Source organism: Coptis chinensis, chromosome 8, assembly GCF_015680905.1.
Source record: "Coptis chinensis isolate HL-2020 chromosome 8, ASM1568090v1, whole genome shotgun sequence".
Lineage (NCBI taxonomy): Eukaryota > Viridiplantae > Streptophyta > Magnoliopsida > Ranunculales > Ranunculaceae > Coptis > Coptis chinensis.
Window position 1 is genome coordinate 6741469 of NC_141463.1, and position 20341 is coordinate 6761809.

At 34.5% G+C, this 20341-nt stretch overlaps 1 protein-coding gene and 2 long non-coding RNA genes across 4 annotated transcripts; 1 reads left to right on the forward strand and 2 right to left on the reverse strand.

The window, feature by feature from the left end:
- Positions 1–1061: 1061 nt before the first annotated feature.
- LOC147479590 (uncharacterized) lies at positions 1062–3673 on the reverse strand. Its single transcript, XR_015205276.1, has 3 exons — positions 3516–3673; positions 2995–3070; positions 1062–1281 (listed from the first exon to the last, which is right to left on the reverse strand). It is a non-coding gene; the product is annotated as an uncharacterized LOC147479590 (long non-coding RNA).
- Positions 3674–4085: 412 nt separating this feature from the next.
- On the reverse strand, positions 4086–7962 carry LOC147479591 (receptor-like cytoplasmic kinase 176). Of its 2 annotated transcripts, none has more exons than XM_086578284.1 (6): positions 7043–7962; positions 5845–6113; positions 5407–5548; positions 5179–5324; positions 4897–5044; positions 4086–4387 (listed from the first exon to the last, which is right to left on the reverse strand). In XM_086578284.1, exons 1-6 carry the CDS (start codon positions 7449–7451, stop codon positions 4104–4106), a joined length of 1398 nt encoding a protein of 465 aa, XP_086434410.1. In that variant the 5' UTR covers positions 7452–7962; the 3' UTR covers positions 4086–4103. The 2 variants fall into 2 exon arrangements, with proteins under 2 accessions (XP_086434410.1, XP_086434411.1); XM_086578285.1 differs by having other exon boundaries at positions 5179–5315; positions 7043–7959.
- Positions 7963–13944: 5982 nt separating this feature from the next.
- Positions 13945–18979, forward strand: LOC147479592 (uncharacterized). Its single transcript, XR_015205940.1, has 3 exons — positions 13945–14844; positions 14965–15310; positions 18765–18979. It is a non-coding gene; the product is annotated as an uncharacterized LOC147479592 (long non-coding RNA).
- The last annotated feature ends 1362 nt before the right edge of the window (positions 18980–20341 follow it).

Below are 20341 nucleotides of genomic sequence, written 5' to 3' on the forward strand. Positions count from 1 at the left end.
TCTAAATGATATGTTTCTCAACTTAAAAAACTTAAGGGTTAAATTAGTTAGGGATTTTAAAACATATTAGGGATACCCGATTGCAAGATCCAGCGGTAATGCCTTTTCAAGTGACACGGAAAATAAAAATATTCAGGACATGGAAATCCTGCTAGATGATCTTGGACACTTCCTAGATTCATGAACTCATAGACTAGATGTCGGTGCTGATACTCCTAGCAGTACCCGACCAACCTCACAAGATTGGGATGGCATAGCTGCCCCAGATAGAACTTTCACGGGTATGACTATCATTATTGATCGAGCAATCATAGGATATGAAATACCATCCTGATAGCTTGAAAAGCTTAATATGTAATCAAGAAATGTAAGCGTTTGAAGTATTTAGGAAATCTTAGTAATCAAAATCCATCAGTTCATTACAAAGACAGTACAACTCCTAAAAGTTCATCGTAACATCTAAAACAACAACATACATGCCGAATTGATTCTATTTGAACACATTCGGAAAAACAAGTAGTCATATACTCATGGGTACCCTATACTCATTACTCAAGAGTAGTCTGTTACACTAAGATATACTCACTAACCATGCGCAATCCAATCGTTGTTCCTGCAGAAGCTTTTAGCAGCAATAAGAGTGCTCATAGAGTGTTCATGTATCCTTCCTTTAAACACTAGCCCATCTCTACTTCCCAAATGACACTCAGGGTGGAAACCATTTGTTGCAGATTCTAAATAATATAAACACTACAACAGAACTACCACAAAAAGACACTTTCAAAGCGTCTTTTATGGAGAAAAACCACGCTTTTTGAGTGTCGGATGGTGACCCGTTTATAGGCATGTCTTAATTTTTAAATGACGCTAACCAAAGTGTCTTTTATCTTGGAAAACACACTTGCCACTTGAAAAAAAAACCACTCCTAAGATAGCGTGGTTTTTTTAATAGACACTTATGGGGCGTGGTTTTTTTATTTTAGTTTTTTTAAAAAAAAACAGAAATTCGACCTGGACATTCAGGCTCAGCAGAGCATTCTGAAAAACAATTGATAATGCAATTTCTCAAAAAAAAAAAAAAAAATTCCTGGAAAGTGTAGGCAAAATCTGTCCACGACTCACCATTCCAAAAAATGATACAATCATCAGCTATTCTAGTATATGCAAATCAACAAACAACAAACTAATTGTATATCATTGTACATCATTGACTAATAACTATCAAGTCTTGTATATCCTTGTGTGAGTATAAGATGTCAAGCTAGAAAGTGCCTCAAAGTCCTGCAAGACATAAAAATATACACAGAAGTCAGTAAAGAACTTGAGTAACAACTCCACAACACCAATCATCATGAAACACAATACTCTGGGTTCGCACTTTGGACAAGGTATTTGATAAGACAAGATGTTCAATGTAATCGATAACACTGAGTCAACAAAATATTCTCCCAAAGTGTTCTCATGATGCTAATATTAAGAAAGAGTGAAGTGAGACAAGATGTGTGCCAACTGTAGGAAATTCAGCCATATGTCAGAGAACTGCACAGGAAAACAATATAGCAGAACAGGGGCTGTAAGAGATAAAGAACAATGGAAACAGCAGTGACATAACCAGAAAGTAGTTGTTTGAAGACTGATCACGGTGTGGAACTGTGGGGCACAACACTATCTGAGCATGTGCCTAAATAAGAGCTATTTAGGATCCTTTGTGTTTAGAGACTTGGTCTCTTTCACCCTCATAAAAAGTTCAACTCTATTCCTCTTCATATGACACTGCAATAGGAAACTGCAATTTAATTTCAAATTGAATTTACCTTCTCTAAATATTCATTCACAGAACAGTAGCTCAAGGAGTGCAACTTTGTCCCATACTCCTATAAATTACAGTGTGTATGTTACATAAGATATAGGATCAAAAAAGAAATTTTTTGACCTCTCAAGAACAATTTTGATATAAACATAGGAATTGCATAGAGAACTTCAGTAGGAGAATCCTGCCTAGCAGTTCCTGAAGGTGGTGAAAGTTTCACCGTTCTCATTTACTAAAAAGTGAATTTACAGGAAAAACTTTCTTTGTGCTATCAAACACATCCTTGAAGAAAAGATTTCTCTTCAGTGTTTACTATTGAAGATTTTTCCAATAGTCCATCTCATTTTTATACATTGCTTTTCTTGCCTTAGACTTGGTTCAAAACTTATACTCGTAGCTATATCATATCACCAAAGATGAAGAATTCTAGAAGTCTACAAGAAGAAACCTAAATAGCAGCTGTACAAGTTACAACTTACAAGTAGGCTGAATATGATACAAGCTTCATTGTTAGAATAGAGTTGTCCAAGTATGCTAAGAACTAAACACAGAATAAAGTGATGCCCATAAAACGTCAGGGGATAGCAAAACCAGTGCTCAAATACAACATGGAAGCAATTAAAAACAGAGAATAAGACCATATAAACTTCCATACAGTTAAACATCCCCTGCTAAAGTCATGGATAGAAGATAGAGATCCATGAACATCCATCACATTTAGAGAACCAACTATATAATGTGAATCCAAGACAGGGAGAGCTAAGAAAGAGACCTTTCCCCACCAAGTTAGTGGCTCATATAGTTTCAAGTCATATTGATGCAGGAAACAAGAGATATTATCTACCCTTTATCTGTTCTTACCAGAGAAAATTTCCTTTTATATATCATAACCAGCATATACATCAAGCACCACAGTCCACAGATAAACCATACTATTATAAATTCACATAAAACAAGTTCATACTTTTATTGATTTAGACTAAACTGAAAGAGGGATTACATTTACATAACATGGAAGTATTGCCCCAGAGCACATAAACAAGCCTTATCACCAAACATTCAACAAACCCCAAAAGGGGCATTTCTTAAAATCTCATAAAAGAAGTCCAACAAAGTTCCAAAACTAAAAAACAAACAGATCTGAATATAACCCAAGTAGTATGAACCAAAACAAAAGTATATACCTTTTAGTCAGCTTCTTAAAATACCATCTCTTTATACTTTATCACCTCACAACAGACAATAATCCATCACTCTTCTCTGCCAAAAAAAAAAAAACATAAAAAGTCAGTAAACATATACAATTTAAAAACCAACATAAAACAACCCCTTCTTCCTAAATCAAAAAAACACTAACAAATGTCAAAACAGAGAGACAAACAAAGACTACTAATATGTATGGAAAATTGTGTATCCCCGACTTCCCCACTAGATAGTCCCTCTGATTATTCAAAAGCATCGATTATTTTTTTTAAAATTTTACAAAAGCATCGATTATTCAAAAATACCTAAAATATTTACAAAAGCATCACTCATTCAAAAATATTTCTCAAATCAATGTTAAAATTCAGGTAAATAAGATAACTAAATCAAAATTATTCAAATCAACAAAATCAATGAATTTAACAATTCGATTTGAGGAGAACAGAAAATATAATGATAAAACTAGGGTTTCTAATTAGATTTGAGGAGAATGAAAACTCACCTTATTGAGTAAAACACCTTTGACAACGAAAGAGAGTGGAATCGCCTTAATCTTTTTTCGTAAATCACCTTTGAGTAAATCACCTTTCTGAGAAATGAAAAAAAGAAATGAAATGAAAAAAGAAAAAAGAGTCGGTGGTTTTTATTTCGTTTTGGGCTGTTTATATTGGGCTTTTCTTTTTTAAGTATTTCAAACAAAAAAATAAACGAGACTTTTGTAATATAAACGGCGCTGGTTACGGGTCCAAAGATTCGGCGCTAATATTCGCGTCTTTTAACCTGTCTTTTATTAACCAATCTGGTGTAGTGAAACTAGAGTGAACTAGTGTTACCCCCTACTAGATGAGCCAATTAGGATTTCGCCCCCACTAGATGGGAAATTAGGGTCTACCCCCTAAATACACACAAAAAAAAATCGGTCAACCCACTTTGACTTTTTTTTTGTGTGTATTTAGGGGGAGACCCTAATTGGCTCATCTAGTGGGAGGAGAATCCTAATTGGCTCATCTAGTGGGGGTAATATTGGTTAACCCTATAAACTATATGAACTTTAGATTTACATCCTTCATTCTTTTCTTCTTGTCTGGTGTTATATCAGTTTCTCCAATGCAATCACGACCTTATTCATATCTGGCGGCAGCTTTTCTTTCTTGGATACGCATTGTAAGGCGAGCTTAGCTGCCTTGATGGCTTTTATCTGTGGATATTGACCTTTCAGGCGTCTGTCTAGAACACTTGAACTTTGAACTTCATCTTTTAAGTTAAGATTAGCCCATTCCTTCAACGACCATTGATTTCCAGATAGCTCACCAGATAAAAGCTGAAGAAGAGCAACTCCAAAACTGTGTACATCACTCTGGGCAGTAAGAAGAGCTTCACAACCAAATAAAGAAATCAGTGCATTATAAAAAAAATAAAAATAAAAAATACAGTTAATTAGAAGAATATAATACACGTTCTCTTAGTTTACTTTAAATTTGTATATTCGTGCAATTATACTTTGAAAATTATTGTAAGTTGACTTTAGATCCCATGTGCCCAAAGGTTGTGCTTGATCGAACTTCAAATTTTTTGTGAGAAAAACTTGACATAGTTTTGGAGAATTTTCATAAATAGAACCATGTAAATATTGCAGTTTTATTAACAATTGAGGTAGGTGGGAGAAAGGGCAAGTTTCTTGCCTGAGCCAAGACGGTTTTAGTGACCATGGAATACAAAAATAAATCGAACCATCAGAAATTTTTAATATTCTCATGAAAGTTTTAGTGGCCATTACAAAGAAAAGAAATTTCCAACGAGCAAGGTTTGGTGCCAAACACGGTCTCAGACTCTCAGTTTACTGTTCCTGTTAAAAAAGAGTATACTGTATACGTTGAACATACCTTTAGGACAAGATTGGAATGCGGTAACTCCAGACACAACATCAAAAACTCCATGGACAGACTCCATTAGCCCAATAGAGGAATCGATTTTAGGACGAATTGGACCGTCATCTTCCACCAATGCAAAAGAAATCTTTGCATTATAATTCTGTGATTGAACACAAAACAAAAAGATAATAAAACCAAAGTCACATTATCAACCAAGAAACTAAATGTGTGTGCTTGTCGCCTTATCAGAGAAAAGGCCAAGTGTACGTAATATATGAATTACAAGTACCAGACCTTATCAAGAAGAATATTACAAGTCTTAAAATTTCCATGAATAACATTCGTTTTAGCACAGTGAAGAAAGGCAAGCCCCTTTGCAGCTCCAAGTGCGATCTTCATACGGAGACTCCAAGAAAGTGGTTTCTCTGCATCTGCATAAACTTTAAATCACATCTCATTCATAACCTAAAAAATGAACATAGTGAAATGATCATGAAAACGCTATAGGAATTAAGAACCTACTATGGAGGAGATTCAATTGATCCTGCAAGATTCCTTGACTCGTGAACTCATAGACTAGTAGCCGGTGTGGATCCTCTAAGCAGTAGCCAACCAGCCTCGCCAGATTAGGATGGCGTAACTGGCCCAGATAATTAACTTTTTCCTGCATGGGTATGACAATAACTGCAATCTTAGAACATGAAGATTCTCCCAATAAGGTTGTAGCTACTTTGAGTGCTTCATTTCTACCACGATATGAAGTACTGCTAGAGTAACGATCTAAATATCTACAGTAACATATTCATTGAACCCATTTTACTTGTAGCATTACAAAATATATGATAAGCACCCAAAAAGATATAAAATGAGAACTAGTATTTTTGTGGAGTAGCTTGTTACAATAATACAATTAATAAATGGTACTTACACCATCAAAAAAAAAATACATATGCTACTCACCAACCATGCTTTGTCGTCCAGATATCCTTCCTGAAGGAGCCTTATGACAACAATAGCAATCCCTGCCTCAGGCTCAGTTGCATCTAGTGTGTGTTCATTAATCCACCCTTTAAACACTGGCCCATTTCCATTTCCTAGTAATAATTTGGGGTGAAAATTCTTAGTCGCATTCTCGAGTTGGTTATAGCTGAACCTCTTCAAGTTGGACCATTGCAAAACTTCACCCTCACTCGAATCACAGCTAAGATTTTTTACATCCTTCCTAGCCCCTATCGATGCAAATTAATTGAGCTTAAGTTCAGATTTAATAACGAAGTGGTGAAAATCAGAACATTTGAAGAAAAAATCCTACAAATTTGCCAAATTTGGTAGAGCTGAACTAGCTTACTTAGAAAATACTTCAACCAGAAAGAAAAATAAATCATATAAAGTAGTGAGAAGTTGATGAATAAAGTGCATTCTCTTAAAATTTAGAACTGAACTAGCTTACTTACAAAATACTTCAACCAGAAAGGAAAAAATCATATAAAGTAGTGAGAAGTTGATATGATGAATAAATTAAGTGCACTCTCCTAAAATTTTAAAGATGCATTAGCCTAGCTATAATATAATCAAGTTTTTTTTTCTGAAAGTATAATCAAGTCCTCCTCAACAATAACTGATTTAACCGGCTATCCATTTCAACTGGAAGAAGAAGACTTCAGTTCAGCGGCTTGATTCTCTGTTGGGAGCAAACAATTTTATATGGTTGATGGTCCAACGCCTTGTGGTATTAGGTTATGTGTACTTAATCTTGTTAGGTTCTGTAGTGGAGGAAAATCTCCCTCACTACTCTGTTACCTTCTTGCTTGTATACTTATATTCCAAATATATAAAAAGGAAATGATTTATCCAAAAAAAAATCAATTGTATCAAGGTCTAGCCAGTACGCCTTAGCTTCAGCAAAATTTTGGAAATTAGGAGAACGCGTGCTTCTTGGCAAGATAAGGTGACATGTGTTAAGTTGATCTGTTGATTCTCCTAGCATCTTTAGTTTCCTAAATTCAATTTTTTCAGGGTGATCAACCATTAAATTGAATTAAACCTATTTCAGAATTACAGTCTAAAGACATCTTAGCACTTCAATCAACTATGACACAAGAATTATTTTAAAAAAGTAATAATAATAATAATAAATTAATTAATAAGCGTTTCTCGCCATTGATTGATCCTGGTGCAACCTGTTCCCTTTGCACATACTTTTGCAACGTTCCCAACCAAATTGGTTTTGTCGATCTTATTCTCTTTCCCATAAGTGAATTGACTTGTTTTTCCTTCTTTTTCTTTTGAACTTCATCTATAGGAGTACTACTCACATTCACATCATTTGCTTCTAGTTCGACTGGTGGTTTAACACAAGCAGAACATGCCTCACCGATCACTGAATACAACAACAACACTGTCACCTTTGCCTCGGATCTCTCTTCATCTGTAATAGGCTGTGAAAACTCGAGATTGTGTTCTTGCACTGAGAAAGCGGGCAAGCCATGTACGCTATTATCGGGTGATGAGGTTGAGACTGATTCATCGTCCCTAATGGCATCATAGAAGTAAGTTATATTCGTCATTTGTTCAGTACTTGACTATTTGCAGAATGAGGAAAGTTGGGGAAGGGGCAGGGCAGCCTGCAGAGCTCCAAAGACATCCTATGGAGTGAGGTATACCTGCTTGATTTTGCCGTCAAAGTCTTGAATATCAACATAATTTACGAATAGACTAGAAACTGGACGAGTCAATGATTTTTATTTCTTTTTGCCCGAAGTCCGAACCAACCATTCATTGTGTTTCAATGAATTGTCGCCGAACCCAATTTCCTCACCTGTTCAGTCACCCTCGAGGGACCATTAGCTTAAATGCTTAATCTTTCATGTCTATCCAAGGCTACTGTCTGTCTGTCTTCATTACCTTTACAAACATTAACGGCAAAAAACACTTTAACAGTAAAACAGTTCATGGCTTAAACATAATTGTACAATCTCCCTGACTTACTTTAAACCAATAAAATACAGTGAAAATGAGTGATTTGAAAAAATACTTCTAACTTCTTATAGAGTATAGACAACACTCTAGGCATGGCTTGAATCCAAAACAAGGGAATGATCAATGAGGAATTGTACAAGCTACAAATCAAAGACAAAGATGTGGGCAAATATCGTCAAAGCCGATATTTCAGCCCGTATTTTCAGTACTAACTCGAAATATCGACATAATCTCTCTTAAGTTCATATGTTGGGCAGAAGAAAGAAGAGAAAGGAGGAGAAAGATGGACACGTGGCAGCAAATTATTGGACATAAGTGAAAGAGGATGACTATAAAAGGACTGATTCATGAGAGAGAAGATCTTTTTTTTTTTGGTTGGTAAGCGAGAAAAAAAAAACCTTCTCTTTTCATTCATCTTGAATCTATTCTATCAATCAATTAACACAAATCCCTAGTAAATCGTCTTAGATCACTACATTGGCGCCGTCCGTGCATCAGAAGCTTGAGAGTTTAAGAGTTTGATCTTTCTCTCTTGTGTTGTACGATTCACTGATCAAGTAGTTAGAGTGATTCCTTTTGAGGATTTGCATATAGTTCAAAACATCAACATGCCTCCAAAGAAGATTTCCAGTAGTGAATGTAGTCAATGAATAACACAACTCACAAACACGAGTAACAAGGCGATCTGGAAGCATAATAGAGGAAGAACATGACAAAAGAGTAGAAAATATTCAAGAAGAAGAAGAGATCTCTTTGCAAGGATTGATCAGACGATTACAAGAAGTAGAAAAATAAAACAAGTTACTAGTAAGAGAAAACGAAGAGATGAGAAAGATGCAGCAAGAACGAAACAAAAAGTTAAAGAAGAATCTAGCTCTTTGTCCCCACATGTACAGAAGAGTGTACAATAAGCTATGTCTATAAAAGAAACACAGGGAGTGGCAAAACCACCCCAAATAACAAAAGAAATGATCAAAGAAATGATACTGAAACAATTTGGTGATCAGCTGCATGATAAGGCATTGACACCGATAAGAAAACTGGTTGACGATGTCGGTAGGAATCCATTAAGTAAAGAGATAGAGAGGATGCCTCTTCCTCCAAAGTTTAAGACTCAGAAATGCAATCAGTACGATGACACATCGGATCTAATGGATCATTTATTCGGATATCGACATCAGTATTCAGTTTACCAAGGCGCTGAATATCTCGATTCTTTGCTATGTAAATCCTTTTCTAGTAGAAAGTCAGCCTCTCGATATGCCTACAGAATCAACTAAGCAAGATACAAGTTTGTTCTGACTCAAAAAGAGCAATACATATTCTAACATGGAAAGAGGGAGCACCTTGGTACTGTATGAATACAGTTGGAGCAATATGAGAATTAGTTACTCTTTTGTTAGATGTAAAATTCAGTTGTGTCTACAGAGAGGTGAATAGAAGCACTGACTATCTAGCCAGCTTAACTTCTTCCCTCGATGAACATTTTACATGTAATATCCCTCCTTTTGATCTCATCTTAACAAATATTGTTAAGGAAGATGTAAGTGGAAAGATATACTTGAGATTCTAATACAAGTCTAAGGGTAAGCCTAACCCTATTAACTGTTTCAAAATAAATAAATAAATAATCGCCCTTTTCTTCTAGTCTCAAGGGGAAAGCTTTGAAATGGTTATGTTCTTTGCATGAAGGAACAATTTCTTGCTTCAGAGAGCTAGAAGAGAAAATTTTGACAAACTATGGGCATCAGAGGGTCAAGCCGAAGCAGGTATCAGTTTTGTTTCAATTGAGGCAAGGGAAGAAGGAATCATTAAAAGATTTCTTAGCTCGATTTAAAATCGAAACACAGTCGGTAGAGAATCTGGTCGAATCTAAGATGACGACTATCATGGCATTTCAAATAGGTTTGATACCAACATCAGATATGCATAAATATTTGTTGAGGAAAGAGGTTAAAAGTCTCCAAGAATTATACTATAAAGGGGAGAAAGCTATCTGCGTGAAAGAAAGAATTTTGGCTGCCACAATACAACTTGTACTACAAGTATTAGAATCGACTCAAAAAGAAATGGAGAGTCGAGACTGAGGTGATAATCGAGAATATGCATGACCAGACAAGAAAGGGCCTAGTGAGTCATTTGCAAGAACGGAGTTTCAACCTCCAGCGAAAAAGAGATATGATAGATCATTAAAAGAAGAATTAGATCCAAAGAACTATGTCACCATCAATACCACACCAGAAGATATATTGAGACAAGTGGGTAAGGAAGCTTATGTGCGACATCCACAGTTTACACCCAAAGAATTGGAAGACAAACATTATTGCCAGTTTCACAAAGTCAAGAATCATAAAACAAATAAGTGTTTGCAATTACTAAGGGAAATTGACAAGTTGATGAAGGATGAAAAGCTTCGAGAGTTTAGAGCTGATGCTCGACCAGAAGTATGTAACGGCTATGATCAGCTCCCAAATATGCATTTTATTACCTTTACATTACTGTATTACAAACCTTTTTACGCATAATGAACAGACAATTCATAGCTTTTACTATCTTTTTCAGATTACAGGCCATTTCATACCACTTATCATAAAAACTGCATTTTAGCGCAAAAAAAAGCCTTATTAACGTTTATTATGAAGACTCAAACTACTATCAAAAAGTGCTGAAAAAGTCAAAGTCAAAAGTTAATTACTCAAAACCAGAAAATTGAAAGTCATATCTTTAACTCAAAAAACTGGAGATGGATGACCTTGCTACAAAAGAAGACTTGCTAAAAAACCTAGCTTGCTCAAGAAGATATAGAAAAAGTAAGAAGCAACATAGTGAGGTGTCTTGATTGTAGAAGGAGAGGGCAAATCAATCTTTGGCAAAAGGTGTAATATAAAAGCCAAAAAGTAAGATGAGAGAATGCACCTAAACTTAATCTATGGTCATGTAAGAGTATAGTAGATTTTAATTTCAAGTCCTTTACATTTCAATTTTTTATTGTTTTATTTACTTTTTGTTCTTCAATTTAAGTTTGTTCTTCATACAAGTTTCCATTCAAGTTTGTTATTCAATCATCAATCCAAGTTTGTTCTTCAATACAAGTTTTTCCATTCAAGTTTTTAATCAAGTTTCAATACAAGTTTCCATTCCTTCAAAAACAAGTCATGAATTTTAAGTCTATACTACCTTCTCACCTTCATAAACTCTCATCAATCTATCTCTAAAAATCTATGGTGAACCTCAACTAATCCCTTACCACTATACAACTACTTCAAATGGCGTCACCGTCATGGATTAGAAGAAGTGGATTCATGGTAGAGCTCTAAGGAGAGAAGCAACATTCTACCACCTCCATTTCTTGTTTTTCATTTTTTTCGTCATTTTATTTCGTTTATTTTCAGTACTGATCTATTTTGTTTCAAATCCAGGTACGTAGTTAAACTACTGGAGAGGATCTAGAGCTGCTGATAGAAACCGACAAAACTTCGTAGGAACCGGATGGGCGACCGCCCATTGACCAGTGACCGCCCGGCCACCAGATTGCGACCGCCCAACCACCTCCAGTAACATCGACATAGTTTTTTGATAGTTTAATCTACTTTATCGTGTGGTTTAAACTTTAAACTAAAGATCCGGATTTTTTAATAGAATAGTATAAATTAGTGAACTTTGTTGTAAAAAAATTAAAAAATAAAAAAAATAAAAAAAACAAAAATATCAAAAAAATTAGTTAATATTAGTTATGTTATATTAGGATGAGTTGATCACTTGGTTGAAGTTGTGCAAGTTACCAAGAATTAGAGTTTTCAATTCATTACCTTAGAAAGTTCAAGTGTGCAAGGCGAGTCATAAATTATACACTCGCGCACTTTGAATCAACACTCTAATTACGATTAGCTCTAGTTAATCTATTAAGTATTAGTATTAGTACTAGTTTTACTTTTATGCTTTGGGCCTTTGAAGGCAAAGTTGTATAATTATTAAGAACCCAAACTGTAGGCTTTTTAAGTAGGCTTTTTTATAACCTAAAACAGAGAACACTCGAACGGTCAACGTGGGTGTGTTCTTGGGAACATAGGTGGAAGGCAGTGGAACCACGGCGTGTGATTGGGATTCTTGCCTGGAGCAGTCCGTTAGTTATCTTTTAGGTCTGATTCTTATTGGAATGATGTAATAATGTAGTTTACTTTTTGCATGGCATGAGAACATGGTAGTAAGGACTATTATTAAAAGAGTCTGTTTGATGTTTTGTTTGGACGGGATGATATCTTAATAAAGCAATGGCGGATAATTATTGGGATTATTTTAATTTAAGTTGATTCTTTTATGACATGGCTGTTAGGGTTTTGTATGTGTAGTATCCCCCGTCATAGTCTGGGTTTTTAAACAAGTGAACCTAGTGGCTTTTGAGATATTTATATTTCAAATATTCACTTTGTTATTGTTTAGAAATTCGGGCTGTGACAGCTTGATTCTCAAATCACGTGCCAACCAACGACGCCTTCACCTCAAGCAACGTGTAACCACAGCTTTAGAGGTAAACTCTAAACATCCTCGAAGCCCATGTAAAAGGATACCTTGAGTGTTATGAGCATGCTTATATGATTGTTTGAGTTAAATTTCCATACTATAATTTCAATTCATGCATAAGGCTGAACCCGAACCAAATAACAACCATTGGGAGATCATTACCCAATGTAGATAAGTCGGACGTTGCTTGTTACTTGAGGCCCAACCAAATAGACAAATTAAAATCAATCAACTAGAGCCTAAAGTAGTCACGCTCCTCCAGAAAATGGCAAAAATATAGCCACGAGGATTTAAAGTAATCAGTTACCAAATTTCGGTAGACCAACTACCTTCCTCAATCCCCTCCCTCAAATTCACCGTGAGTGAGTTTCTTGGTAGCACACTACTTTGTGAAGTGATTGCTTACTCTTTTGAGTCGTGTAGTAGATCCATCTTAGTTTTGAGCCCAATTGTTCGTTTGAACATGGCATAGTAATTTATAGACCAAGCTAACATTTTCAAAACTCCAAATTGCAAAAATAAATTTTGATTGTTTGAGCATCCATGGCATCGTTTGCGCATTTTTAGGTAGTTTTGATAATCTTGCTAAAATGCTACGTTCAGGCACTGGAAGGTTTAGCGAGCATAAAACTTACTCACGTAGGAGAGTATGTCGTCCTAGACAATCTCTAAATTCTCGTCCCCCACCTTCTAAGATGGTTGACGAAGTCGTGCAAGCTGAAGAACCTCTCTCAAACTTCTACACACCGTTGTAAAATAGACCTCCATCTTGTATACGACTCACACCACTCATGAGCAATTTTCGCATTCCACCAAACGTGTTCAATCTTCTATCCATCTTGCACGGGTTTGAACACGAGTTACCATACAAACATCTACACCGGATACATAAAGTATGCAATACTTTTCACCATCTGGGCGTCACCAACAATCAAGTGAAGCTACAAGTGTTTCATTTCACTCTAGCTGGTAAAAGTCACGCATGGCTTCTTTCTCAGAAGCCCAATTCTTTCGATACATAGGAAAAGGTTGTGTTTTCCTTCATGAAGAAGTACTTTCCACCGAAGAAAATAGAAGAAGTACGATACAATTCTTTAGACAGAGTCCGACTGAGACATTTTCTAAAGCATGGGATAGATTCTCTGACCTACTTCATTCATGTCCTCCCCATAAACTAGAAAAATCCACTCTTGTCAAATGTTTTTTCAAATGTCTTCTCTAAAGGACATAAAATAACCCTCAACATCATAAGTAATGGTAATTTTTTGGATAGAGATGCAACCGAATCTTTTTTGTTTTCTCCTTTTAGAACTAGGAAGTTGGTACCATAATACCACACCTGTCTTGCTAACCCCAATGACCTAAGATTCTAAGTTGAGTCCTTGAATATTTAGCACATAGTTGGGTTTTGCTAATCTTTAAGCTTTGTATTCTTTCTATAATTGTTTACTAATATTACCAACCCCCCCCCAAAAACTCCATTAAATATTGTTTAGGCTTTGACTTTATTGGGTAAAAGCACATATAATTATGTAGGAATAAGAGGGGAATTCAATTTAGTATTCCATGTCCAAGAGCCTTCGATAGTTTTCTGATGTGCGTCCTCATTCATGAATGAGTTTAGCAGTCATTCATGTTGTTTCACTATTCACACATGGCATGTTGGTTGTCTTTTGATGTATCGAGTGTTCAAAAAGGATTTGTACGTCATGTGGTTAACAATTAAGTTTTTTGTTGTACTATATCTTCAGACTTATGGGTGTTCGTGGCTAATTAGAGATAAAATGGTTGGGAGTGAATTTAGTTTTTGTAGTTTGTACTACATTAGATTTTCTTTGGCAAAAAAAAAAAAAAAAACAAGGGAAAGAAAACCCCCTTTATTAACTAAAGTTCCATTTTCAGTTGCTTTGTATGTTGTTCTTCAACTTGAAGTTAGTGTTCAAATGATGATAGCATCATTTCTTGGCTTACATTTTTTTTTTTTTCTTATTTATTTAGTTCTTTGTTTTCATTGTTGTACTTTATGATATGGAACGTTGGTTTTGCAGCTTTTCTGTTGTGCATTAGGATAATCTGATACTAAGACCAGATACTAACATATTTCTCCTTTATATGTTCTTTCTTTTGATAAATCAGCTGCATTTGTTAGACTATAATTTTTTTAACTATTGAGCAGGTAGAATGGTTGCAATATATATATATATATATATATATATATGATATTCAAACTTGGGGGGTTAGTAATGAAAGTGAGTGTGGTGATTAACCAAGCTCTGGGTACACGACTGATTATATACCCTGGAACTACAAGATTTTAAGAGATAGTATATAGCTGAGAAGATTTGAGTGATTTTCTGTCCCTGAGGTATCAATGGTTCAGTTTATGCTCGAATCATTTGTTCTTTGTGATTGCAAACGACGGAGTTTTTTTAGTTCCTCTCCAGCGAAGTTGTTATTATGGTACTCCCCTTGCTTGTTGTTATGAGTGAAAAGAAGTTAAATTATTGTTGCTTTCATAGCTATTACAATTAATCTATATAATATACATATTTCCTTAGAGTTTTTGGTTTCATTTCTAAGTGATAAGATATGAGGACGCCAAGGAAACATGTGCTGCAATAACTGGTGAAACGACATACATGTTTTCGGTTTGAGTATGAGAACTGAACCGTCGACATAACAACTATTGTTGTACACATCAAATATCAACACAAAGTACGAATTCAACACACTCAACGTGTAGACAATAAATTTTATTCATTGGGCTGATTGTTACGTTGTTTACAACTTTCCCTGATTCTAAAGCCAGGTGTCGGTGTTATTGATGAACCAAGTGGGCCCAATGCCAAACCAGCTTTATTGGAGGTGAGGAGATCGAGGACTTGGAGGGACATTCGTTTGAAAATGATTTTACGATTCGGCGGAGGTAGGTCTATTGGCTTTTAGATTAAGTTTCAACTGTGATTTCGTGTGATTAATCTAAATTTCATAATCACCTAGGTAGATAAGACTTGACCGGAGTTCACCTTCAGAGATCTTGATAAAGTCTTTATATGTAGCTAATACTCTCTGTTGGTGTACAAAGAATCATGTCTCTTTAAGACTATTAATTTGGCGCCCAGATTCAATTATATTGCTTTTTTTTTTTTAAATCTAGATATATGTCACGTTTTGAAGTAGGCTGTTACCGAATCTTTGCATTTAAATAGTGATATATTGCTTACTTCCATTAGACAATGCTCCAATCTTAGTCATTTCAATTAGTTTACTGACCAATCAATGCTTCACGTTGAAGGATCAACCTTCTCTACTCTCTCTGAATTGTAACGTTTCAATGTCTTTTGAATTGCTCATTTCTTATGCTTTAGTGTACACATTACAAAAATATTCCTGGATTCTGTTAAAATTTGGAGTGCAATGTTCAAATTTAATGGTATGCGTTGATCAATCTGTTTTGTGATAATGCAATGACCATTTTCTCTCACCTTCACTTTTTAATTTTTTGTTTTTTCTGCACTCAAGTCTGTACTTCAACACTCTTCCATTGTTTTTCTTCAAAGTGTATGTGTGTGTGTGTGTTTTTATTTTAATCAATAATTTTTGTTGGTGGAGTTTGTCATCATAGTGCTCTTTCTTAAAGATGAATTGGTTTAAGGTATTAACTATGGAGTAGAATTAGATGAAATTGTTGAATTTCACTATGAATCACAAGATTGTGACGTCACACTTTTTTTTTTTTTTTTTTTTCTTAAAGTATAGGGAACTTTCCTATATAACCCTGTTATTAGGTTTCCCTGTCCAAGGAATGTTAATTCCGTTTGATGACTTAATGGCTAAAATGTGTAACTAAACCTTCCGTTATTTTGATTAGTTTATAACGTGTCTACTGTATGTACTTAGTATGGTAAGGTCATGCCAGAACTGAAACTTCAAACGCCATTTTTCTTTCGAACTACTTCTTAGATGAGCATTGTTTGATCAATCAAAATTTGCATCTAATTTTTTATTGAGTGTTGGTTATGACTTTTATGATATTATTGTTTGATTGAATTAAAGTAGTTTACAATGAAATTGACTTAGCATTAATTGAACTAAGACCATAGCGAACTAAAAATGATATGTTTATCATGTTAAGTTCGTGCTGGTTTAATTTCATATCACTATATCCTATTTGTTACTGTTGAAGTTCATTATGTATTGAGTGATATTTTGTTAATCCAATCATTCAAAATTGAATTAGGAAGGCCCTCCTCCTAACCAGTGTAACATTGGTTTATACCTCATTTTGGTTGCGTTTAGTAATTACTAGATTTTGGACCCGGACATACGCCCGAAATCTTTTAAATATTTTGCCTCTTAAAATTGGAATGTCCAATCAATGTTTTCGTAAAAAACACATATATTAAAAAAAAACTTCTATTTCTTCATATTCTTTATCATTTTATACGTAATTGCCATGTTTCCACCATTAACTGTGTGCCAAAAAATTAAATGTGCTCATATACGTGCTCAATGGCATTTATGAAAATTAGTGCTCTAAGAGAGCCATCTAGCTAATTCTCAATAATCTCATTTGAGCTACACCTCCTAATCCAACCACAATAGTATTTATTATTTCTTGGTGTAAGAACCTCCCCTCATGATACTTGAGTTGCCATAAAATGCAATAAGAATCTCCCCTTCTCATGTAGGAAACAAAAAACTTTAGTGAGGAAACTATAAATCTCAAAACCAAGTTTCCTTGGGTGGTAATTTTGTTCAAAACTATAAAATTTTGTTTTGAACAAAGTATAGACTTAACCTACACTCTCAAATGGCTTCCCAAATATATGAACCAATTACTCCATCTATCACTATCACGTAGCTGATCGATTACCATGATCTATAAAGGGAGAGAATACAAAAAATTTGACATATATTTAATAACAAAATATTAATTTAAACTATAAAAGAATCTCTTGCTTTGAGGAAGACACGATCTATATTAATTACTCCACTGGTTGAACTTTGCAGAAGCAACATACTCTCGTCATTCCATTACCCAAGTCATTACGCTATCCCTGAAGTTTGAGGGTGTTGTAATACTTTAATTAGCTATATCATTGAGCATTGAGGCCATGCCATTATTTTTAAGAGTGTGTACGTTCTTAAGGTTCTTAGCATACTAAAAATTTTAAAAGAGAAAAAGTGATTAACTCATTAACGTGGTGACCATCAAACTGTCCATTAAAATTGAGTGACTTCGACATATTGCCAAATGGATATGCTACTATACATTAAGGCGTGCCCAATTAAATGGCGTGACACAATCTGTAACTATCACTCCATTGTACCAATTTACATCACATTAAGCTATATATATATATATATATATATATATATATATATATATATATATATATATATATATATATATATATATAAACTATATAATCATTAATGATGATGTATAACAATAATTTCTTTTTCCTCAAAAGTAACTACTTAAGTTAACTTTTAAAATAATGTGAATAAAAAAATATAATTTATAAAAATAAAAAAAGAAATTTAATAAGTTATGGACTTTGAAATAAATTCAAACCTAATTTTTTCATGTGGTTATTTTAAAAAAAACAGTTATTGGAAGTACCACCATAATGATTAATTACAAAGGACAACCAAAATTTATAGTGAAAAGTATCATTTTGGTTAGGGTCGGGCCTCTAACATTAACCTTTAGTTGTGACATTTAGGAGGAACAGGAAGATAAGACCATGTATCAGCTTCAATATCATAGCACGTACTCTCCCAACTCTTCAGGCTCGTAAGATCCAAAGACAAAAATCATACCTCTTCAGTGAAAGTGGCGTTGCGATTAGTATGTTTTGCTGACTGCATGGGTTTCAATGTGTAGTCCCAAGTTCCTGTACTAACATCCAAAGCAGTCAATAGTTTCGAAAAACATATCTTATAGGGGGTCTGCCCAAGCACCATCAGGCTCAAATTTGCCTCCAATGAAATATAGTCTTGATTTCCATACCACGATCATGTAGCAGTGGAGAAGACAAAAACCAATTGGGTATTCCGATTCACGACCTTTTATCATATGTAGTACTTGTTGTCTTGGAGTTCCATATATAGTCGCTTACTAACCACCAAGTATAGTAGAAATCAGGGTCATATAGTCCTCTATACATACGAAGGCAGATCAGCAGCGTATTCTCATTCTTTGCGGTTGATATTGATTCCCATGTTGATGTAATAACATCCCTTTTCCTTCTCCTTATTACCTAAGAGAATAGACATAGTTTATTTTATGATTTTCTTTATTTTCCATTGTCGATACTAGGATAGTCAAAATTCTTATGAAAGTGCTCTAATTCAACCTCCTCGTGTTGCAGGCCATCTGAAGTTATGCACTTGATTCCACTCGAGCTCCTTCTAGCTTGCTTACGCAAATTTTAGTTAGTTATTTCTCTTCACTCATGTAAATGGATGGAGTAATTAGTTAATTATTGTAACTTTCTTATTTAAACATGCCCCAAGAAGAAATTGTACTGCACATTGTAAGTTTTGAGCTCAATTCAAGATGGACAACTGCATCTTTGTCACTTTCTATTCTAGCTATTTGCGTTGCTAAAATGTAGGACAATATAATGGACATGCAGAACCTACGTTGAATACTTGATAGTATTCACCTCGATCTAGAACCAGCTCAGGTGTCAAACTATGTTGAATTGGTTAAGAAATAACTGATCATATGTGCAAATTTTGTATGTTCATGTATTACAATGAATGTGTGTATGTATATCTATGACAATCTATGACATTGTGCGTGAATGGGTTCTCAACTTACCAAGTTTGAAGCGTTCCCACGTTGAAAACCATATCTACTCTCTCTCCACCAATGACTTGATTCCATGACCTGGTGATTGGAACCAACATTGCTTCCATTAGGCCATGGGGTATTGGGGTCGAGGTAAATAATATCTACTTTCACACAAATATTGATTTTGGAAAGAACACGCACTATTATAATGCTTATAGCTACCTACTTCCAAGAAATTGGGATTGTCTAACTATTTAATTAGATTTGCTTTGAACCACGTGCAAAGCATGTGCATTGTGGATTTTGCTAGTTTAAGTAACAAAAAATCTATTTAGACTCCCTTAATAACTCCCTAGGGACTCCATATCTTAGGTGGCATCCAAATTATATTTCTCTTTCCAAAAATCAAAAAACAAAAATAGAAACAAATAAATAACTAATAACTTACCCAATTAATTAGCTAAAACTCAATATAGTAACAAATAAATAACAAAAAATTAAAGAAAAAACCAACGCCCAAAAAATTCACCTTCTTCATTATCAATCATCTCTATCTTTTTCTTGTTACAAAGTTCCATTTTTATCACTTTAGTTTATATTAATTTTGAATGGAGATTTTTTTTTTGTATGTTCTCTATCTATTGACTTGAACAAATGTATGAAGAAATAAGATAATAGAAGATTAATGTTTTGAATATGAAAATGGTGTGACTTAGGATAAAGATGCAGTAGAAAAGAAAATTAATTAACATTATTCAATATTTTTGGCGTTAAGTAAGATTGTTTCTTTCTTTATTTTATTTTTCAAGAAATTGGTCCCAAGGCCCATTTGCCAGTGAAAATCACTCACAGAACCGGTGTTTTTTTAAAATCACTCTCAATGACAAATTTCAGGTGTAAATAACCCAAAAAATCAATTTTCGAGTGAAAATAACTCGTAAGGACAAATAGTCCGAATTTTCCGATTTTACCCTTTCAGTCGTTTTACTATTAACAATAAGGTTCATACCTTATGTTGATGTATGAACATTAATTGTTCATACCTAAATAGGTTAATGTACTTCATGCAATATGTTGAGGTATGAACAATGATTATTCATAACTCATGTTGAGATATCAAAATGATTGTTCATACTCCAATATGTGTTC

Bases quoted from the DNA above. Each gene is read 5' to 3' on its own strand.
- LOC147479591 (XM_086578284.1), bottom strand. From the start codon at position 7,451: ATGACGAATATAACTTACTTCTATGATGCCATTAGGGACGATGAATCA. The intron at 6,114-7,042 runs GCGAGAAACGCT...TTGCATCGATAG, and splicing joins TGCACCAGGATCAATCAATG to GGGCTAGGAAGGATGTAAAA. The intron at 5,549-5,844 runs GTGAGTAGCATA...ATACCCATGCAG, and splicing joins TGGACGACAAAGCATGGTTG to GAAAAAGTTAATTATCTGGG.